A 23,670-nucleotide genomic window follows, 5' to 3' on the forward strand; every position below is an offset into this window, starting at 1 on the left:
GGCTGCACACTCAAAGAATCTTACACTAGGTTTAGTTCTCTGCTGTCTTGAAATACTTAAACACTTCATTTTCATTTTGCACTGCACCCCACAAATTATAGAGCCAGTACTGCTCAGAGGTTAGGGTTGTAGTCATTTTTAGTTTCAGACTTGGGAGTCTTGGGTCCCTAAATAGGCTTTGCTATATTGTCTACAGAGACTAGCCCGGGTTAGGTACGTAACAGTGGAAGAAATGTAACAGAAAAGCTATGGGCCTTAAAATCAGAAAATCTAGCGCTTCATTCTGAATCCACCACTTATTCTTGGGCCAATCATCGGATTCCTGAGATGCGCATGGCTTTTCTAAGCCTCGGGTGAGATTAATATATGAAAATATTTTTTACGACATAAGTGCTCAAAAACATTAATAGATATGTACTAAGTTATTTGTAGAATGATTATTTCTGGTCAACCAAATTCTACCAGTCCATTCTCAGGAAAATGCCTGTAAGTGTTAAATAGAGAGTTATGGTGGCCACCAAGACCTTTAGCTTTTACCCAGAGTGTTCGGCATGAGTGCAAAAAAAGGACTTTGGGACATGCCTTCGCATTGAATGGAGCAGTATAGAAAAGAAAAAAAAAAAAAAAAAATATATATATATATATATATATATATATATATATATATATATATATATATATATATAAAGTCAGAGAGACTAGATTACAGATATTTATTAGGTAGACAGCCTATTACCTTCTCGAAGCCTCAAGTTCCTTATCTGTAAATTGCGTGGTTGTGGAAACCAAATAAGACCATGCCCAAAAAAAAACATTTGCGAATTTTTTCAGTATACAGACCAGAAAGAACTATACAAATATAAAATTATTAGTGCCCGTTACCCGGATTCTTACATTCCACAGTCTCTTCTCCTGTACCTCCCAATTATCATCTCTGCCTTCTCACCCTTTCCTCTTAGAAAAAGTCTAGTGGAATCTGGGGCCCACAGAGCCCTCAATAACAGAACATAAGTAACTTAGGACATGCAAAGGGGCACCCCGATTCATAAACTATCACATACGGCTAATAAAAAGCACTCCTGCAGAGGATAGATCCAACAAGAAAACCACACCCTCACACACATATTCCAGAGCCTGTGATAATAACAATGAGAATAGTGGACTAGGATCAGGTGAATGAGAACATGAAGAACCATCGCAAAGTCTGAAATCAAGAGATACAGAATCTGACCTCAATATTGGTCCACATCTTATGGCCACAACAATTCATTCTTATTAACAAGGACCCTCCGCCCTTCCCCTAAGGGATAAGGGCTGGGGAGGAATGTGGGAGGATGTGGGTATGAAAGACACTGCCCTAAACTGGAGGAGAGGGAAACTTTGGCAGAATACAGGGGACAAGCTATGGCTACGAATCTGGAAGAGGCTGAAATTTGTGTCATCTGTCACCAAGTCCAGCCTCTCCTTTGCATCCTTTTCTCACTGTGAGGTGCTGAATAGTCCCTAGCTCCAGCTGGCTCCCCCATCAAGTCCAGATGAAGCTGGAGGTAACTGAATCCAGTACCGTCCTTTCCTGAGAGGAGGTTATTGTTCTCAGAACATTTGAAATGTGCTTTCTAACTGGGGAAAGAAAAGAATTAGTAAGCAATTTGGAAGAGCTGTGTCATTGTCAAAGGATCTTCTATGACTGCTCTGAAAAAATATACACTTACATAACTCTACAGTATACAAAATTGTTTCGTATCCACTGCCATGCAGGTCCCCATCAGAAAATTGAGACAAAGGGTTCCGTTCATCTGAAGCCTTTCGATTTATTGCCCAGGGAGGGTCTTACCCCACGTGTACACTCTGCCCCAGTATTGGCACACCGTGGCCCTGGGAATCAGAGCAACTGATTCCCTAAATTCGTAGTACACCTAAATTCATAGTTAGTCCTCTAATCTGAAAGGTTATATCACGAAAACAAAGCCAAGCTAAGCTTCCTTCCATGCTCATTTGTGTCTGAGTTGCAGTCATAAACAACTTTAGGATCCACAGCCAGGCAGAGGTGGATGGCAAAGATTTCAGATATTCTTTTGGATGACTAACTGCTTGCTTCGATGAAAAGAAAAAAAATGGATGAAGGAATCCAGAGGGACCCATAGGACTGAGTAGTTGTTTATTCCTTAACTCCGGACAAATGCTTATCATCACAGCTACCAAAGCAGGAAATTACGAGGGTCCGGGGAAAGCTGCTATTTGACCTGAGCGTCCTAATTGCTGCACACACACACACTTAGAAATGTTGTTCTGAGGTTCTCAGCCTTGACTGCATTTGATGCTGATCATTTGATGGCACAGAATTAAAGACAACTAGAAATCAGTGTTCTTCATTACTGCCTTCATACTTCACTGAAGAACAAGAAGTGGTTAGGGGAAAAACTCATGAATAAAGAAATGTACTTTGACTTGAAGAATATACATCAAAGAATTCATCTGGGTGGATTTTTTTAAGTCAATATTGTATTTGCAAGCAATATTCCTCTCTTCATCACTCTGCCTTCCTGCAGCTGACCTTTTGTATGTGAAAGATTACCTATCGACCTATAAATAAGGTTTATACGATATTCTCTTGTCTTTGCAGCCTGTCAATGTAATCCTCAGGCAGCTGGATGTTGCTCTTTGCTACTCAATAAACCATAATTCTATCTTAGCAAACCCTTCACACAGCTGGATGGGCCCCACCCCCAACTGACAACCATCTTCCACTGACATTTGGGCTTGTTAGGCCTCCGTAGGAAGCCTGCTAACGGCAACCAAGCCATCTGCTTTCTCCAGTTGAGGATAATTCCAGGAGATTCTTCACTGGGACTTACCTCAGCAATTCAAGCTATTTCTTTCCCACCCCTAAATTCCTCTCTTTTCTGCATTCCCCTCTTCCACTTGGTTTGTGGGAGTAATAAAAGTCGCTTCTCTGATTATAAAAGCATTTGTTGGAGACCGCATGGCAAAGGGACAGAGGGCAGGGACTTGGGAGGCAGCAAAGAGTAGCAGAGAAGCACATAGGTTCCAGTGCCACCCGTCTGGGTGCAGGTGTCAGCCCGTGCCCTGTTTAGTTTTGTGTCCTTGGGTAACTGGCTTAATTTCTCTAAGTCTCATTTTTTTCTTTCTGCAAACTAGGAATAACATTGCCTGCATTCTTGAATTGTATTAAAAGAAGTACTTAGAAGAATGACTGACATTTAGAAAATGCTTAATAAATATTAGCAATTCTTATTAAATTCCTGACCCTGTGATTTACTAGCTAAGGGAGCCCATGTAAAGGACTTCATCTCTTTGTAACTCAGTTCTCTCCTCTGCTTAAAAGAAAAATACCTACTTTTTAAAAATGTTTTAAGGATTAATTTGATAATGATGATGGTAGTGGTGGTGGTGGTGATTGTGATATCTCCTTCCCCTTCCAATATTTCTGAGGTTTCGAAGGTTTTCTTTTGGACAGAAAACACTGATCAGCATTCAAACATGGAAATACATCATTTGTATTTCTCTAAGAACAAAGGCATCCTTCTTACTGAACTCCTGACACATCCAGAAAGGTTATTCCAATGAACAAAAGTATGTCATCCTGCAGAGTTCTAATGGAGGGCTCCCTTTAATGTTTATTTTCAACACTAGTGGTCCATAATCTCCCTTGCCATCATCATCAAAATTGATTTCAGTTCTTCACACCGCCAGCCGGTTGGCTAATACTTCCTACTTTTATGTTGATTCACAATTTAATGCTTTCTATCATACTTCATTGCATTGGAGTCTTACAGCAAACCAAGGAGTAGGCAGGGCAGTAAAAGTACATGCAGTTTATAGAAGTAACTTGGTCTTGGCCGTAGTCTCTGGTTACAGGACTCTTCTGACAGAAAGTTGCAGTGTCCCTACAGACTGTATTACTCTGATACTTTAGGTATTCACCAACGTTTGACTTCCTATGGTGGCTGAGAAAAGATACATAGTAGAGCTCATTTTTAGATGTTATGGCAGCTACGTACATGGTGGAAAGGACTGGTGCCTCCCCATTTCACCATCATTTTGGCTGTTAACTGGACAATGAATACAAACTCATTCGTTCATTCAATCATTCAACAATTATCTACTGAGGTAATCCTGGGCTTTGCTGTGGCCATTAGGTGTACAAAAGATGACAAGACAGATGAAGCCTCGGCCCTCTTGGAGCTTACACTCTAGTTGAGGAGACAAACAATGTTAGATAATGTCAGGTGGTGACAGTAGTATAAAGAAAAATAAAGCAAAGAAAGCAGAGAGTGATGTTTTAGAAAGAGTGGTTAACAAAGGATGGAGGGCCTTGTGGGATAAACAGGAGATATCTGTAGACAGCTCTTACTCACCTCAAAGAGCTCAGTCTTTGGGGAGAAAAGACTATCAGCCATTAACCCCCCAAAATAATAACACGTCTGTAGAGTTGTGTGGCACTGGTCATAGATGAAAGGAGTGACCCAATGCCTTGGGCTGGACTCGTCAGGAAAAACTTAGCTGAAATTTGAAAGATGATAAAATTTGAAAAGAAAGAAATAAGAAATTTTTTGTGAAAGAAAGAGGTGAGTAAATGTAAAGAATGTGAAAGGACTATAGTGGAGTAAGCACAGGATGGGGAGAAACTGAGTCCTAATAATCAAAAAAAAAAAAAAGATATATACTGGAAAGAAAAAACTTTGACTATATTTGGATGGGTTGAGTTTGATAAGATTGGAAAAGAAATAATTAAGGCTAAGGCAGGGGAGTTTAGGCCTGAGCAGAAGGGGGACATAACAATGACCTGGACTGTAGATTGACCAGCAGGGACTATAGATTGACCAGGAAGGGTGTCCTGCTAAGGGATAGCTGCCCTTATCCAGGTACAGTAATGGTGGCACCTAGAGAAGTAGAAAGGTAACGGGGGACACATTCCCAAAAAATGATCACTGTTATACAATTTACCTCTTGGTCAGAGATGGACCCAAGAAACTGCAGTGATTTTTGTGCACTCACCTCTAGTAGCCCCAAAGCCTTCTTTCCCCCAGTGCCTCCCATACAGAATCACTCTGCAGAAAGCACTCATCAGGAATTCAGTCTGGACCAGAAGTCATCTTACACAGGGATTATGATTATTGGGAAAAAATTATCAGCCATCTCCCTAAGAGTTAGTATTGTAAGTATCTAAGGATGTTGTCATGACTACGAGAATGTTTGGGCACAATGGAAATTATACAATTGCTTCTTTTATCAGTAATCTATCTAGCACAGCCAACTTAACCTGCCATTGTCAACTCTAAGACTATGTGGACAGGTTTTCCTTCTGAAACACTGATGCTCAGGATGAGATTTTCGCCTGAGCATGTTAGCTCCGGGAGGAGAAGGATCTCTTCTTGTCTAAGGGCCTGATCTTAAAGATGATGATGATTTTGTGCCACCAATCTCTCCTCATGTTCCCCTAATCTAGTCAGTGTGCTTTCTCCTGCAAGAAGCCCGGTCTTTTCCATCAGAGAGACAATTATTTGATCCATCAATTCATGTCAATATGTTCAGGTCTTGATATTCCTTCCAGGGGAATTTGCATTTTAAAAGAGGAGCCTAAAAAAAGGCAATGCTAAATCCAAGAATTCATGATAGATCCCAGGCATGGAAGGCTCTGAAAGGGAGAGAAAAGTCCCTACAAGATCCACTTAAATAGCATATAGGTAACCATCTACTCCACCCGCTCATTGAGTCTTAGAATTATAAGTTCACAGGATACACCTCCTTACGTGGTACGTGTATCCTCACCTTATTAATTGTGAAATAAGATCTGCCTGTCCTGAGTTCAGCATATTCAGAGCCAGCATAAAGGACCTTGTATGGAAGGAAAAGCCTCTCTGCAAGACGGGAAAATCCATCATCTTGTAGACCAGTTCATTTCCTCGATCAGGCTCTTCTTCCCCAGGAATCAAACAGACTTTAAATGCTGAGATCCTGTGCGTACATTAAAAACCTTAAACCAGCTGTAAATTACTCTTAAGTAAAAGTAGAAATTTAGTTCCTGGAGCTGAAGGACATAAGATGCATCCCTGCCACTTTAGTCTCTCCCGATGAGCACAGCCAGTCTCAGATGAGCCTGAGAGGAACTGAGTGTGAAGGTGAGGTTTCCAAGGCAGACAAGCACCCAGCAGTCAGTGGAGCTGGCCTGAGAGGGACAAATCCCTGGCAGGGGCAGCCTCAGGCACAGGCAGGAGGAGAGACATCTTAGCTGGCAGAATCTGAAAAGGCATTAGGCAAAGCTTCACCCTGCCAAGGAAAATAAGCTGCTGCCTCTTCCTCCATTACTGCAGTCTCAATGTTGGGAGGTTTAAACGGTATTTTTGTCCTTATAGATCCTTTTAGATTTGCAACTTTCCCTGAGAGAAGCCACACTCTGAGAGATTAGAGCTAACACAGGAGCTGTTTCCAGCTATGTAGGGAAGGGGGCAACTTCTGGAAGCAGAGATGGGCTGGAGGAGGCTGGCCAGTGCAGTGAGCCACAAGGACAGGCAGGACAGTGAGAGGGGGAATGGTATCACCTAAGTAAACCATAGTTACCAGATTCGGTGCCACTCCAGGATGCGGACCGGGTTTCTTTCATGACTATATCCCCAGTGCACAGCACAAAAAAGGTGCTCAGCGATTCGGGTTTTTTGTTGTTGTTCTTTTAGAAGATCCTGGCTGTTATCCAGACCTCTTGTGTACCTGGCTCTCACCACAATCTAATATTTGTTGAGAGACCCATTTTCCCTTGGTGTCTTCATTCACCTCATCTGCTTTATCCTTCACAATGTGTGTTCTTAGGCTCCAAACTAAGAACACAGACATTTGGAAACAGGCATGTTCTAGCCAAATGCCCCCACTGCTCCCAAACTCTTGGCTTGTCCATCTGGAAAGATGCTGACTTCTCTAGGAGCATGGCTACAGGAGGAATGTCCAGAGGACGTCTCAGCCATCCAGATCAACTAACTGGCTCAAGACTAGGGAGCAGTGAAGTGGCAGGAGATGTCACCACCCTATTCCACTGACCACTAATCCAGAGCAAAGCCTGTGTTCAATTCATCTTTGAGTCCCCACAGAGCACAAGGTCTACACGCAGTAGATCCTTAATGAAAATGTGGGCCTGGGTTTGAACCTTTCTGTTTGCATAGTGGAAGGAAAGCAACTGCTGTTTTTAGAGAATTATCCTGGGGTGTTATGGAGTATGAACACTAAAGTGACAAATGTTCTAAGGAAGAATATTTTCATCTCCAGCAGATATTACACAAATGTGCTGCTGCAGTTTAATCATGAGCTCACCCACAGCAAACACCCCACAACTAATGTCTAATTCAAGAGGAGGTGAGCTACTTCCTCACAAGTTTGAGATTTAAAGATAGCAGTGCTAGGAAGAGGGAGCGGGATGTGTGGGAGACACATGAAGGAAGAAATTAGGCAGCCTCTCTCACAAAGTTCACCCAGCACAGTCTCTCTGGACAAGGGCCAAACCACAGGAGCCACCAGGACACAGATTCACTGGGCAAGACATCAAGGAAAAGCTCTCTTTACATGAGAGTCAGACACCCAGGTTCTAGCCCTGGTCCTGCTATGAGGACTTGGAAGCAAGTAACCAAGCTTCTCTGGGGCTCAAGTAAAGTGGAGAGAAAAACGATGGCGTATTTCCTTTACAAGGTTGTAAGGAAGAAAAAGGAGGGAGAAGATGAGACAGGGTGCAGGAATGCTTTGAAAGGTCAAAACGGCAATCATGTGCAAGCTCTGCTAACTGTATGGGCCATTGCTGGACGACACTGGAGTGGGCAACAGGAATCATAATTTAGAAAGCACTTTCACTTTGCTTTACTTATGGACTCTTTAAAAATCCCTGTGAGATATTTACTGTTGGTTCTATTTTACAGATAGGAAACGAGGTTCAGAGATGACTGAATTGCCCAAACTCTGAAAATGGGATTAAGAAATGATCTTGGGGCAGGAGGACAGGAAAAATGCTTACCAAGCATCTACTTTTACTATATGGCAGACCTTAAACTAGATATTTTATTCATACAACTCATCTCACCTTCCAGTCTTCTCAAAGGGTAAGGCATGAGGATTTTGAAACTCAGAAATTATGCGGCTGATAGAACTGAGGATTGAAGCCAGGAATGTCAGACTCCAATCCAGTCCATCCCGCTGTCTGGCACACCACATATAAAGAGGCACATATATAGGGTGTGGATGAAGCCAAAGTAACTGGACCTCGTCTTCTGAGCACAACATTGACACCTTATTAATGTTTGCCATTTGGAAATTGTGATTATCTACTCGGGCTAAGTTGAAGTGTACCTAGGAAATAGTTTCCTAAATAATTAATGTTAGAAATGAGTTGTGGGGAAGGGTGTGCAAACTGTTTAAAATATTAACTCTTTTGTGACTTCCCTATGTAATTTGAAAGTAACTGCTTGCCACAAATTGGTAGTTGGATTAAAGTTATTCTTATATTAGCATCCAGGAAGGTCCTAAAAGATTGCCACTTGAATGCTCTGTTAGCAGTGAGTCTAACCTGGAGAGATCTTTAGGTTTTATAAGTCCTATTAGCCAATGTTATATAATGGAAAGAACATCACTGAGAGGCACAGGAGCCAGAGTGCCTGGGTTTTTCTTTCACCTTCTAGCAGACAAGTTAACTGAAAGTCTCTAAGCCCCAGATTCCTTATCTACAAAATGGAGCTAATAACAGTACCTTCTTCATGAGTTGTAGGCAGGATTAAATGACTTCAATGTAGGTAAGACATTTAAATGGTGCCCAAAGTGGTACGGTAATTGGTAAGAATTAACTATTATTCTTTCTGGGTCAAGTCTAGAAATTTGAGCACTGTATTCACTTTCTGTGAGCACTGTCTCCCTCATCTATAAGAAGGAAGTCCTAATTGTGTTCATCTTAGAAACTCACTGCAAAGTCCAATGAGATAATATGAAATAACTTTGTCAGTGATAAGTGCTTTACAAATATAAGGCAAGGTTATTCTCCAGTCTTTTCTTGTTAGAAGTCTGGGTCAGAAAATGTGAGCTGTAAATTAGTTCCTAGGACTTTGGTTATTTTCTAAACAGCAATCCTCTGGGCTATTGCCATTTTAGCCAGCCTCTCGCTTGGGCCCAAGTCAGACACTGGTCACTGGGGTCCCCAAGCAGGAAAGGACAGCCGTGAAACTTGCTCCATGGTCTTTTTAAAGTCTTTCTCTGAACCTAAGTGAAGCAGCAAGCAGCTATTACCTTTCCCCATGGTGAGAAGGACAAATTCACAGTTGTCTCCAGAAATCCTTCTCACGAGGTCTCTATAGCCCAATGTGCATGACAGGTTATGAATTGTGTAATCAGTTTCCAGGAACCTGGAATGTAGCACTTCTCGTATCTTGGTGTCTTGGGGAAAATTCCAACTCTGACATCCTATTACACTAAGATCTGCCCTAGACACTAAGGGATCCTATAGCATGCTCCGAATTGAAAGGACAAATAACAATAGTGAGAGCTACACAGTAGCCCATCACAAACTTATTCTTTGACATTCAGGCTTGTTTTATCAAAGGTTTCTCTTCAGTTTAGTTCCCTTTTGATTCAGAGTTCCATGAAAGCACATGATCTCTTTTTACATAAACATGGTATGTATAGAGGTTAATGGTTGGGCTAAGAGTAGGAATCTTATCTTGTTACTGATATATTCTGTACAACTGCAAGGTAGTATTCGGAGCTTCTTACCTTACCTCTCCAGGGCATAAACTAAAGGGGGCCATTTTAGGATGGCCCCCTTTAGTTTATGCCCTGGAGAGGTAAGATATTTCTACTAATATCAAGATACTAGTAGAAATTGAACCAAAGTTCACTTGACACAGTGTATCTTTTCACCAATGTGGTTCTGATTTTCTGTACAGTAAACTTTCTGATATATATTGTGGTAGGGGAATATGGAGGGTGCTAACAGAATACTCTGCCTAAGAGAGTGTTTGCCAACCATGTCTTAAATAGTAACAGCATTTTCAGAAAACTAGTGTAAAGTGGACTAAATATTTTAGCTCCTAGAGGGCTTCCAAGGTTGAACTAGGAAACATTAAATTCAGGAGATACTTTACAATAAAGGAAAAGCCCAAAGTCGATGTTTAGGGAAAGGCAGCATACTATTTTCGTCTCTTCAACATTTACAATGAATAATATCATGGTAAAGGTTCTGAGAATCTTGGAGGAAAGAACTGCTTTATCTTATTAATCTAGCATTTCTCAAACTTACTTGACATTGTAGCCTTTCATTTGTAAATGAAGCATTTATATCATCTGGAATTAGTGTTGCTAGAGAAATGCTCAGAGTTTCTAAGTTTAAGGGCATCTTAGAGATCACAGAGTTTGACCCCCACCTCCAATTCTGCACCCAATTCCAATGTGTGGGTTTTCAAGCAATTCTCAGATACCAGCTGGTGTCCTACAGTTCAACTCAATTCTGATACTCTGTACCTGGAGATAACGTCAGATCCCACAAAGTAAGGGCTCAGTCCTACCAGACTGCTCCCCCTTAAGACACCAATCACAAGTCCAAGTTCTCAACTGTGTTTCTGACTGATTGGCTATAGATTGGAGGTTCCAATGACCCCTCCTTGGGTTCAGTTAATTTGCTAGTGTGACTCGCAGAACTCAGAAAAACATTTTGCTTACTAGATTCCTGACTTATTATAAAAGGATATAATTCAGAAACAGCCAGAAGGAAGAGATGCGTAGGGCAAGGTATGGGGAAAGGGTTCAGAGCTTCCATGCGCTCACCAAGCCGAACACTCTCCCCAAATCTTCACATGTTCACTAACCTAGAAGTTCCATGCCAGGAAGGGGGACAAAGACCAAATATATATTTCTTATTATAAATCACACTATCACACCCTGCATGAAGAAACCCTTCCACATAGTTAGACACATTTCCAGAGGTAGGGAACCAAGCGCTTATGGTTACATTCCATTCCCCTGTTGGGAAACTTTCATAATGAATGAGAGTCAGTCATTATGGCAAGAGCATAAACTTTAGAGTCAGAAAGGTGCGGATTCAAACTCTAGTTCTTCCCTCCTTAGGTGTGGCTTTGTGAAAGTTACGGGACCTCTCACAGCTGAGCCCCCTCCACTCTGATATGAGACAGTAATATACCTGTCTCCTAAGGTAGAGGAGAGGAATAAATAAAATAATCAATGTTAAGTGCTTGGTGGGGTGCCTGGTGCACAGGAAGTGTTCAATAAATGTTGACCATTATTATTATTAATCTCATAGCTCCTTTCCAGAGCAGCACAGCACAAATCTATTGCCATTTCCACCTGGCAGCCCTTCAGAATCTCAGGCTTCTCTTCCTAAGCAAAAACCCTATGTGTTAGATAATATGGTCTTGACTCCTCACCCCATCAGCAAAAAAAAAAAAAAAAGAGCATATGTCGAAAAATAAATGTATTTATTTATAAGGTAGATATATATACAACGTACTAATTTGTACATTACAAAATATACATAAAAATAATATTTTAAAGCATAAAATAAAAATGAATTAAATAATATGCTTTTACTTTTATATCTTGTCTTATGTGCCATTTCATATGGCACAAAAAGCCAATTTTGCTCTCACTAAATATAATAACAGTATTCTAGAGAAAGCAATATCATAGGATGGGCTTCATTATTTTTCAATCCTCAGTTTAACACTGAGAAAGGCAATTTACGGGCAATAACAATACTAGAGTTCAGTGGCTGTCAAAGCTGAGGACAAAACTTCACTGAATTACGAAGATCCAATGGAAGACAAGCTTTTTAGCTGCACTCCTTGAGTCATCATACTTGGTGTTCAGTTCTATATTTTATGCAAATATTTTTATAAAATTTAGCCGGTATATTTCCTTTCCTAGGATCAATCAGCTGTTCTTACCAACAACATATAAGATGCTGCATTTTTATATCTCTAATGAAAGTATTCAAAACTCAATACAACAACTTAAATGGGTTAGAAAGTAGTATTTCCTTGTTTTCAAAACATGAAATATGAGAATTTGTACAAATGATGACATGTATCATTTTCAGCAATAAATTAACCATTTCCATCCATGTTTTCCAAATGCTCTCTACAGCACAGATTTTTTCAAATGCTGTTTTATTCTTCCTCATTATTATTACATCACCTTTCTCTTAAAGAGACAAATCACATGTGTCTAATTCGAAAATATCTGCTTTACAGCGTTATTTGACAGCCATTTGTCATCACAGAAAAAGTCAACAGATTTGGATCACTTATATTTTTGTAAAAAAAAAAAAATGTGTAAATCATCATCAACTTGGTCAATTCTCTGTAGAAATTCCCCTTGAGATGACCAACAAACCTCTATGTGGTAATACAATCAAGACCCAAAGACTAAGCAGAATCAAGACTGGCAAGAAGGTTGATCCAGACAAGTTTATCAGAAAATGCAGAAAGAAATTAGAGAAAGGGTGCAGGATGAACCTGGGACGTGTAGATGTAGCTTCCAGTGGTTCTAATAAGGCATAAGGAGCCTTGGGCAGTAGATAACAGGCCAGTTCATTCAGGTATCATGGAGGCCCCACAGAGGCAACAGGGAACTGGACAGGGGAATAACATACCCAAGTGGGGAAGGCAAGACATGGTCCTAGGGGAACAGGGATATCAGGCAGGGTCTCAATTTTAACAGACAGAATATAAGGCTGGAGCATGACCAGTAACAGGCCTTGAATATGGGTGCTAAGGTTTCTTGCAAGGTAAATCTTATCATTTCCCTGGGAGATAAGGATCTGAGTCCTATATCCTTTAAGGCCATACCTCTTTAGGCCATACATCCTAAAAAGTGGTAGAGCCAGGACTTGAACCAAAACCAGAGCTGCTGGTTTTGAAGCTATATTGCATGCCCTGAGAATAGGACCAGAGCCCAGTTGTTAAACCAGAATAATAGGTCAAAACAGAATCTGCAGACATGCTAATACGGCTGAGCTCTTCAAAATCCTGCCCTTGGGCTCATTAAATTCCCCCTGATTGCTAAGGAGTCTGGTTTCCATGGAGACTGAGGCAAGTTTGAGCTGAATATGAATTAATAGTTACAGTTGTGAAGGCATGAGACTGACGAGGCAGGAAACCAGGCTCTCCTACTGTCTCATGTAATTCCTTACACAGAATCATTTCACCAAAAGAGAAACTGAGGCTCTGAAAAGATAAGTGAACTGCTCAGTATCAACCAGCTAGTGAGAGAGAAGGCACTCAGATTCAAAGTCCCTAATCTTAAGTCTAAAGCCCTTATCATTGTACCACAGCTTCTTACACACATTCCCATCTAACTCCAAGACTGTGTGATTCTACACCTAACCAACTCTTTAATGATTCAGAAAGTGCATGTTAGCATCTTTTATAATGGTATATGCAGAGATATAAATTCCCACTCAATAAGGATCTGTAGTTAATAGAAATCTCGATAAAACTGAACCTCAAAAGGTAAGGAGTCTTTTCATAAATTAATTAAGCATAGTCTATTCTTCTTGTTATTCATCACTGGATAACTAAGTTCTCCCAGAGTGGTCAGTAAGAAGGAGTTCATTTTATCTAGGGGACTAGAAAATGTAATTAAAAATATAAAAATTTTTTAAAAGAAAGAAAAAGACATTAGGTACAAACAAATCCTATACCATGGGAAACCAATTATAAGGTAGAAAAAGAGTTCAAGTTCAAATCCTCAGCCTTGGCTTCTAGAAAATGTATTTTGGCAAAAATGATAGACTCCCTGCTCTGGACACACAATGGGCAGCATCCCCATCCTAAATCAAATTTGCCTAAAGCATCTCAACAAGCCATCCAGGCCATGACATTAACTACGGTTCTGCCTCACTTCACAAACTTAAAAGAGAGCTGGTTTGCACAGTCTCAGATCTGATCTTTCCCTGACATGGTAGATTTGGGGTACAATAGAGATAATTACATTCTTGGTTAACATATGTGATGGAGAGGAACATTTTATACTTCCTAAATTTTCCCAGTCCAGTGGTTATGCAGTAGGTTTTCAGTAATCACCCACTGGTTTGTCCTGACCACTAATATGAAGTCTCGGGGTTTGGAGATGGTGAAAACATGGGCCCGCTCTGACCAGGGAGTCCCCACATCTTCTTACTTTCCCCTTCAACATTCAAAAATAGCTTCCAATCACCTACCCATCAAGTCTACACTTCTCTGCCTAGTTTTAAAGGTTCTTGAGAAACTGCCTCCTCTTTCCCTTTCAGTTCTATCTCCCTCTGTGCCCCGCCTCCCACGTCAGTCCTGTCGTCTAGCTACACCCTCTCACTGCTCCAGTTCAGGCCAGCAAGCTCTATACTCTTTGAAATCTGGTTTGCTCTACTTCCTACAAATCCTCCATGACAATTCCAACTCACACTGCTTTCCCCTTCTCTGACTTCTGAATTCTAGTCACAGTCATACAGTTTAGTACTAGATCAGTCTGAGTATTTCATCTGTACTAGTCTTAACTTTTTGATTTACCTACAAGCTCCCTGAGATAGGGCATGGTCTTTGGCATCCTCTCTTGGATGGAATGGAGATTATATGAAGAAAGGCATATAGTCCATGCAACACAAGTAAACATACACACTGTTAATTTAAGAAAAAACAACCCACCAGCACTCCTGAAGATTAATGAAAGTATTAGTGATGTTTAGAACAATGAGCTTTAGACGTGGGGTCACCCGTTCATGAAAGGCAAGTGTACTATCTTGTTAGGTAGCAGGACATAGTGGGACCAGTTCCCAGCAACTGAAGGACCCTCACTAAATTCATCCTGACAGGAGAGGTGCCTATTTTTGTTATTGTAACCAAAAAGTCAGGCATGAAAGGTGTTAACACCAGCTCAGAATGTGCAACTGGCTGTTGAGAGGAGAGAACTGTGAGTCAGTTACCTTTCTACAGGAGATCTATTTGCATAACTAATATTTGCTGACATTTCACCCTCAGGCCTCTACCTATTTCTGAAGATAAACCACATTTGAGTGAATCAAAATAATTTTGCAGCAGGCAGTTGACTAAAGCAAATCCATTGAGACATAGAGCTCCTAGCTGATTACCCACTTCCACCCTCCATCAGACATGAATTTATTGATCAAAGGGGAAAAGTGAATTGAAAACTAAGTGTTCATCCGAACTCCATTTCCTGAGTTATCTTGGGGTTATAAGAGTCTCAGGTACAGAGTTATCATCAGTAATCTATCTTACTAAATGGTCACTAGATCTTTTTAAGTGTCTTTAACTCAGTACTACTGGAATAATTTTAGCCATGTTTTCTGTGTGTTTTCTTTTCTAGAAAGACCAAAGATTTCAGTGTGCATATATAAACATTTATAGATACCCTATAGGTACAGTGGCTTTGGAAGCTCATGCTATTGATATTAAATAGTGCATTTGTACCTTTCTCATTGACAATCAGAAATGCTTCTCTCCAATTATATAAATTCTTAGGTGTGATGAACATATGTACATAGCACTTGGCACATTGCCTGGCCTGATAAACATCAAGCACATCATGTGTGCCAACTACTGTGCCAACATTGCATTTTCAGGAAAAATATGATTTATGCCCTCATGCCACTCACAGTCTGGTTGAAGAGACAGACACTAAATAAATAAATAAATAAATAAATAAATAAATAAACAAACCGACAAACACAAATTTATATATCGTTCCAGAATTTAATGAGTGCTAAAAATGAAAGTGCTAAAAAGAACATGATTATATTGGGAATAAATCAGGGGGCTTAATTTAGATTGGCAGTCAGGCAGCTCTTCTCTGAAGAAATTATATTTGCAGCCAAACCCTGAAGTTTAAATTGAGGTTGGCCAAGTGAGGAGTGCATGGTGAGCCTTCCAGACAGAGCATGTGCAAATGCCTAAAGGCAAGCAAGAACCGAGCACATCTGAGGAACTGAGAGAAAGCCACTGGTGCTGAAGTGTATTAGGAGAACGGCATGAGATGATGGGGCAAGAGTAGGCAGTAAGGAGTATAAATTTTACTATGGGAAAGAACTAAAAAAAAAAAAAAAAAAAAAAAAAAAAAAAAAAACAGAAAAAGTAAAAGCAATCTGACTTACTTTTTTTTTTTTTTTTTTAAAGAATTCTGTGTGCTATGTAGAAAATGGATTAGAAAAGAAGCTTAAATGTGTGGAAAGCAAGAGACTACCATAGAAATCTAGAGAAAAGATAACGGTTGCTTGTTCTAGCGTGGTGTCAGTAGAGATGGAAGAAATTGTGTGGAATCAAGAAATATTTGGGAAGTAGAAGTTAAGAGGACTTTGGAGATGGATTGGATGTTGGTGAATGAAGGCGAAGAAGTCAAGTTTAACTGTCACATTTCTAACAAACAATTGATAGACAGGAGTGCTATTTATGAGGAAGAACTAAGGAGGAGCAGTTTATTGAAAGTGATGGGGGAACAAGTTTAGATTGTTATATTAATGAAACAGTCAGAAGGATACGTGCAGTAAACTTTAATTAGAGGCAGAGCAGAAAGGTCAGGAGTTAAGTACGAATCTAGGCATTGTCACCATATGTCGATAGTACTTAAAGCCACAGGAAATGACATCTTCCTAGTAAGATTAAAGAGAAAAAAGGCAAAAGGTTCAGAACACATATAGAGGAGGGGGAGTCAACAACAACAAAAGGAGCAACAGAGAAAGAGGAGAAATAACAGAAGAGTGTAATACCACAGAAACTAATAGAAGAGAGAGACTGGCAAAGAGTACCGAATTCTCCTAAAAGGTCTAAAATATGAGAATTTAAATTGTTCATCAGATATATTGGTTGTGGGTTGATGACTCGAGAACATGACAAAAGTAGTTTCGGTGGAGAGGTGTAGGATAAAAACAAATTGGAGCAGGTTCGATGAATGGAATATAAGAAAATGAAGACGGCATATGCAGACAACTTTACTATAAATGAAGGAAAAGAAACAGGACTTGGCTGAAACGGGAGACAAATTTGGGGTAAACAGAGACAGCAACTATCAGTGAATCCATGCAAAATATGAAATTCGGTATTTGTCTTAGCATAGGTCCTCCTGAGCGAGGACTTAATACAAGTAGTTTATTTTTACACCCAAATCCAAGGAAAGAAATTAGATGACTAAGCAAAAGAGAACATAGAAAGATAAAGAACCAACTCAGGAATATATTACCAGTTGATCATCAGGAAATTAGAGCTCAGTCATGCTGGAGGCCCTTTAAGGTGTCATTTAGAATATATTCAGAACCATTCACTTGGGAAATAAAAGAGAAGAGTTCAGTCAAGAGTTGCCCTATGGAGTGCTAACGTCTTTGCACTTCTCGACTTGCACATGCCTTAGAATGGGTGAGCAGATTCCTATCAGTGTCTCACTCACAGGTGGCACAGAAGTCCAGAACAGAAAATGAGAGACACTAGAATAGCTGCGGTCAGTGTCTGCCAAGTTAAATCTGTATGTAGCTGGTTACTAGAGTAAAAGACGGTAACAGCTAGAGGAAAAGATGAACCAACAGGATGTGAGGTAGGGCACAGAGGTGTCTGATACAATGTGTACTTTGATATTCACCCACTCCGCATCCTTTCCAGTCTAGAGATAGGAAATGGCCTAATTTATGCCAGAGTTGGCATGCTGGTTCACCTTATTCCTGGCCTCCAGACACCCCTGTCTCTGTTTAAGATTACTCCAAGTAGCAGTAATACTTAACTGTTATATAAATAAACAAAATAAGAGATTTAATACATTTTGGTGAAAGAAGTAAATGTTTCAGAAACATTTAGAAACGTTTAGAAACATCAACCAATTACCCAATATTTTATGAACACATACTGCATTCCAAATCTGCACACAGCATTATAGATCAGCGGTCCCCAACCATTTTGGCACCAAGGATCAGTGCTCCTATGAGAATCTAATGCCTGAGGATCTGAGGTGGAGCTGAGACCATGATGCTAGTGCCGGGGAGCGGCTGCAAATACAGAAGCTTTGCCCACTTGCCCACCACTCACTCCCTGCTATGTGGCCCAGTTCCTAACAGGCCATGGACTGGTACCACAGAGGTTGGGGACCCCTGGTATAGATTGTCAGAGAATATTAAATATGGTCCTTGGGTTGACGTCTCATTATGGGAATACTGCAAAGACACATAGGAAGAGATCAAAAATAGAAGGATAGATATGATTAAATAATAAATGTGGAACAGAACCATGTCAAGCTAGTATGTTTTTAGTTACTGCAATGTTTCTGTTGACAATGAACAGACTCTCAGAGATTATGAAGAACAACCATGAAACCTATTTGTTCTGAACGACACTTCAAACTCCAAGGTTAACAGAAGCTACCTCTGGGTATTGAAACTAGAGATGATTTTTACTTTCTTCTATAGATGTTTTCATATTTTTCATAAGTCCCATAATAAATATGCATTACTTTTACATTCAAAGAATATATTTTTTAACATAACCAAAGATACAGAGCAACTCTCATACATTGCTGGTGGGAATACCAAATGGTACAGCCACTTAGGAAAACAGTTTCGCACTTTCCAACTAATTTAAATATACATTTACCATGTATATTTACCACCCAGGAATCCCACTCATAGATACTTACTCAAGAGAAATAAAAATGTTCCCAACCCCTCCCCATCTCTCTCTCGCTCTCTCTCTCTCTCACACACACACACATGCACAAACTATACACAAATGTTAAAGCAGCTTCTTTTATAATCACCAAAACTGCAAACAACCTATGTGTCCTTCAACTGATGAATGGATAAACTGTAGTATATCCATACAATGGATATTACTCAGCAATAAAAAACAACGAACTACTGATATACACAACATGGAAGAATCTCAATGCATCATACTGTGTGAAAAAAGACAAATTCAAAAAGCTGCATAATACATGATGGCACTGATATGACACTTTGGAAAAGGCAAAATTATAGGAACAGAAACTGACCAGCAGTTGCTATGGATAGGAGGTAGAAGGAAAGGTTAACTACAAAGGGGCAACACAATGTAGTGTGGAGGGTGATGGGACTGTTCTGTATCTTTAGTGTGCTGGTGGTTATACAGTCTTAACTCATATCTCTATCATAGTTCATTTTTCTGTGTGTAAAATTTTAAAAATAAGCAATACAACAAATCCTCAAAAAAAAAAAAGCATGTTAAAAACCCCTTACCCTAAATTAAAAAAAAAAAGGGAGACCATCTCAAGGGCAGTTGAAGAACATAATCAAAAGAACTGACCAATACGTGTTCTATGTGGATAACTGGGAAACGAGAGGAACTAAACACTTGAGAACCATTACAGATAACCCATAGGCAGAACTCCCTGACTCTCTGAATATAGAAGCAGAGAAGAAGACACCAAAGTCAACTCTAAAATCCGAAGCCCAAAAAGACACATAATCCTTCACAACGATGAGTGTAGCAGTGAAAGTTTTTAAATTGCAAGTTATCGTGACCAACTCTGGCTTAGGTAAACCACACACAGAAAAGGTCAATGGGAGTAGGGAGGTACTGAAAGGATTCTGAGTAACTCACAGGAGGGAGGAAATGCTGAAGAACAGGGTGTCAGACAACTCTCATGTGCCACTTCAAAACACTCTTCACCACTACTGTGGCAGCCAATTCCACCCAAATTTCAACCAGTTTAATGCAGGTGCAACTGGACAGCACCCAGTCTGGCCTTGTATACTATTCATTTCCTATCCTGGGGATTCTTCTGTAACACTCTAAGAGATGTCCGGCAGAAACTTACTGGGCACTCGCAAGTGTGCAAGGCAGAAGTGGAGAGTTAACACCGTGGGGACACATTTGACCAATAGAAAATAGTAGTCACTGGACAAATGCCCCTATTTGGAGCAACGGTTCTGAGATTTCCCTTTTGAAAATGTCCTAAATCAAGTCCTTAGCATTAAGGACAAGTCACCAGTAGTGGTGGCTAACTCGGTAACTCATCCTTGTATTATCTTTCGTCCCTCTGTTTCATTCTCCCCGCCGCGAACTCTCTGAACTCATGTTATCAAATGTACTACCTACATGCCAACCTTCACCTCGGGCTCTGCTTCCTGGGGAACCCAGGCCAAGCCAAGCAGACCTTAGGAAGGATCCAATGCTCTGGAAATTTCAACTGTAGAAATTTATGAACCATCTCTTAAGGGTGACGGCATCAGTGGACTCAGCACTAACTAAACTCCAAGCTTTTCCTAGGAGAGAGTCTGGCCCACATTAGATCACATGCATACTCTGGGTTGAAAGGGCTTGGATCTCATGTTGTAATCTCAACAGAATCATTTAAAATGGGGAAGGAGCAGTTCCCCCCAAAGAGTATGAACAGGTTAGAAACAAAGAATGATTTAGGAAAACTTTGTTATCTAGTTGCAAATTCTTCTGGATCATATTAATTTCTCAATCTTAAAAGTGGGGGGGCATATTGAAGCATACTTGCCCCTTTGTTCCTGAAGTGAAGGTTTCATTTTTCTAAAGAATCAATAGCTTACCAGACCTTAGTTTGAGCCTTAAAATAGAAAACAAGAGCATGATTCGGGTATATTATGGGATTTTCTGGTAGGTTTTTTTCATAGCTCAGAATTGGTATTTTAAATTTGGAAAGCTTATACTTTAGCAATTGTTAAAATAGCCAGCTTTATTTTTACCTCACTCTCATTTTTTCTCTCTCTAGGTTAATATCCAACACAGGTATTAAGCACTTGCCAACTGTTCGCAAGATTCAATCTCTCCAAAAGGTTCTATTGTAAGTTTTTACTTGAAGAGTTACCAACTCTTTACTCAACAGCTGTCTTGCCCAACAGTCTCTGTGCCTGTAATATGCATTGTTTAGTCTACATCTTTCAAATATGTTGCTCGGGGTAAGCAGAGACAGAAAGACACCATCAAGAGTCCTTGGTTTCACCTGAAGGCTAGCTAATCTCAGTTTGGAGGAAGTCAGCAGGCTCCTCAAGAAGACAGATGTCAACAGCCAGCTTGTAGCAAATCAAGAAGTCTCTCCTCTCTTCACTATTCAATGCCTTGTATTCCTTCCCCCTGTAACTCTCCCATCTTCCACCATCTTCTCCTTGTCCCTCTAGAATTACCATGCCCTAGGCACAAATAAACCATAAATGAATCTGACAAATTCATACATTGTATGACATCATGTATTTGCCTTTTGCCAAGACATCTGTATTGTGAAAGAGGAAAAAAGGCAATGTATAGTGACAAGTTTATTTTCAAAACTATAAGAATCTGGACAGACCCAAAAGGAAATGTTAGGAAAGGGACATAAGGAACTAAGAAAGGAGGAGGGGTAAAAATTGGGAGGGACAAAGAAAGATAGAAAATCTCACCAAATTTTTCAAATTGTTCCAAGCAGTTTACTCCTTCTACATTTATATGTTAAACCAGACCCAAAAGGGATTCTTGATGGGAAGATGAGGAACACAAAGAGAAAAAAATGAGACTTTCTCCATCCTTTTGTTCAGGAAGAGAAAAAACAATGACAACATTTTTCTGTGACCCAAGGAGAAAAGAAAGAAGAAAATTAGCTGTAAGATGAGAGAAAGATAAAGGCCCAAGTAAGGTGATTGGAGAAGTTTTATATGGAGATGAAAAGTTGGCTTAAGTGTCTTTGTCATACTGAGCAGACACCAACTGTGGAAGCAAGGATAATAAGTGAATATGTTAGCACCTTAACACAGTGAAATTAGCTAAGAAAACTTTCAGAGAGTAGATACTGCATGTGTAAAATTCCATTGTTAATAACTGATATACTAAAAATAAATTAGATGTCACTTATTTCTCAAACCCTGAACTCATCATCCTTCAGAACAACTCTTTAAACATTACCTCAGCTAAAGACCACATCCTGCCAAGTCAACTAAATGTGAGAAGGGTACATGACTGGAACTGACAGAAATATCTAACATGTCTGTACTTTCTTCTAGAGACATTCAAGACAACATAAACATCCACACAGTTGAAAGAAATTCTTTCGTGGGGCTGAGTTTTGAAAGTATGATTCTGTAAGTAAAGGGAAAAAACCGAGTGGGGATAACATTTGACTTTTCATTTAATCATCTTTCTCGTAATAGGATGGTCCTTTTTTGTTTGGGTAACTTCAGCATTTCGCCATTTAAATTTCTCCCTAGTTCTGTGTTTTTTCTCTCATTTCCCATCTTTACATTTCAGAATCACAACATGGAGTCGTGTTAATAATTTATGATTCTGTGGTGTGATTCAAGTATTTAAAATTGCTCTTTGAATGATGGTCTCCTGTGATGCAACATCTGTTCCGAAGGACAGAATAACTCATGCATCAATAAAGCTAGTTATTGCCTGGCAAGGCTTTTGTTGCCCCAAGAAAAAGACAGGAAGGAGGCTGAATCCAGGAAAATATGGATATTCCCTCATAACTATGCCAAGCAGCTCCTGCTCAGCCCCATGCTGAGCGTAATATGACTTCTCATTTTCTTGGAACAACCACGTTTTTTAATGAGCTTGAGTTACTCCCTCTGCCTTTTGCAAAAGTTTTTAATGTACTCTGTGTCATTAATGAACTACCTTGTAATCTTTTGTGCCAGTAGCCTATGTGGCAGTTTACCCACTTCTCAAGATGTCCAAGAAATAGGGCACCAGGGGCTACACAAGTGTTTGTGGGATCCTTAGACGTTAGATGAACAGAATGACATTTGGGGAACTGGTAAATGGAATTACGTCTGTAAGGGAAGCATGTTATCTTTCTATTTCACAAATTGTTGCATTTTTAAAGTGTGTGTGTATGTGTGTGTGCATGTGTTTATATGCCACTATGTACAAAAGGGAAGTTCCAGTCTGGAAAAAATTTTCAGCCTTTTCAAAGCAATAATATGATTCAGAGACCCAGCAAGAGAGAGAGGGAGACAAAGAGAGAGGAGAGGGAGAAGGAGAGGGAGAGGGAATGAGAAATAGTAGAGATGAAGTCGTCAAAGAAAAAAACTAAGTACAGTATTTGATTACAGAAAACAAGGGAAAAGGTTAAAAGAGACTAGCAAAGGAACTAGATGTTTAAAGGGAAAAAGAAAATCGAAGGCATGTATTCAGAGTACACAGTATTAGGACAGAAATTATAGGTAATACCTAATCCTTTCATTTAGTATGCTCATGATATTTGGAATTTGTATGTGTGTGTTGCAATGAGTTAATAGGGGTGTGGGAGGTATGAGAGAATGGGAAAGCCAAAGAAATTAACTAAAACACAAATAAAATTAAACGTGCAAAATAAAAACAATTACTCTAAGAAAAAAGAAAGAATAATTTATTCTGACTGGCCTGTGAGGTGAGGCTGAAGGATAAGTTAAAAATAAGGAAAATGAGGCTGAGAAAGGAGACTTTAATAGATGAGTGGGATTTTGCCAGAGCACTGACAAAAGGCAAGCAGAGGAAACAGAATCATCAAGGCCAGGAAGAGAAGGAGGAAAGAGAAGAAATACAAAAGGAGCTTTTGGAAACTAGTGAGTATCTGATAACAGGCCGAATAGATGTAACACACAAATGCAACAGTTAAAGGACTCCTGGGCTACATCATACAGGCAGAAGATTAGCGATCAATGTAGTCAGTTATACCTGGATCCTT

At 39.9% G+C, this 23,670-nt stretch overlaps 1 protein-coding gene across 2 annotated transcripts in view; it reads left to right on the forward strand.

Annotated features, from left to right (window-relative positions):
• FSHR (follicle stimulating hormone receptor) overlaps nucleotides 1–23,670 on the forward strand; it is a 156,550-nt gene that overhangs the window by 111,117 nt on the left and 21,763 nt on the right. The window contains exons 5-6 of one of the 2 annotated variants that reach the window (XM_039887196.1): nucleotides 20,743–20,814; nucleotides 22,004–22,081. In XM_039887196.1, the coding sequence (XP_039743130.1) occupies nucleotides 20,743–20,814; nucleotides 22,004–22,081 (150 nt within the window). The remainder of the gene's footprint in view (nucleotides 1–20,742; nucleotides 20,815–22,003; nucleotides 22,082–23,670) is intronic. The other variant, XM_039887197.1, reaches the window with a different exon arrangement.

Source organism: Pteropus medius, unplaced genomic scaffold (assembly GCF_902729225.1).
Source record: "Pteropus medius unplaced genomic scaffold, Ma_sr-lr_union100, whole genome shotgun sequence".
Lineage (NCBI taxonomy): Eukaryota > Metazoa > Chordata > Mammalia > Chiroptera > Pteropodidae > Pteropus > Pteropus medius.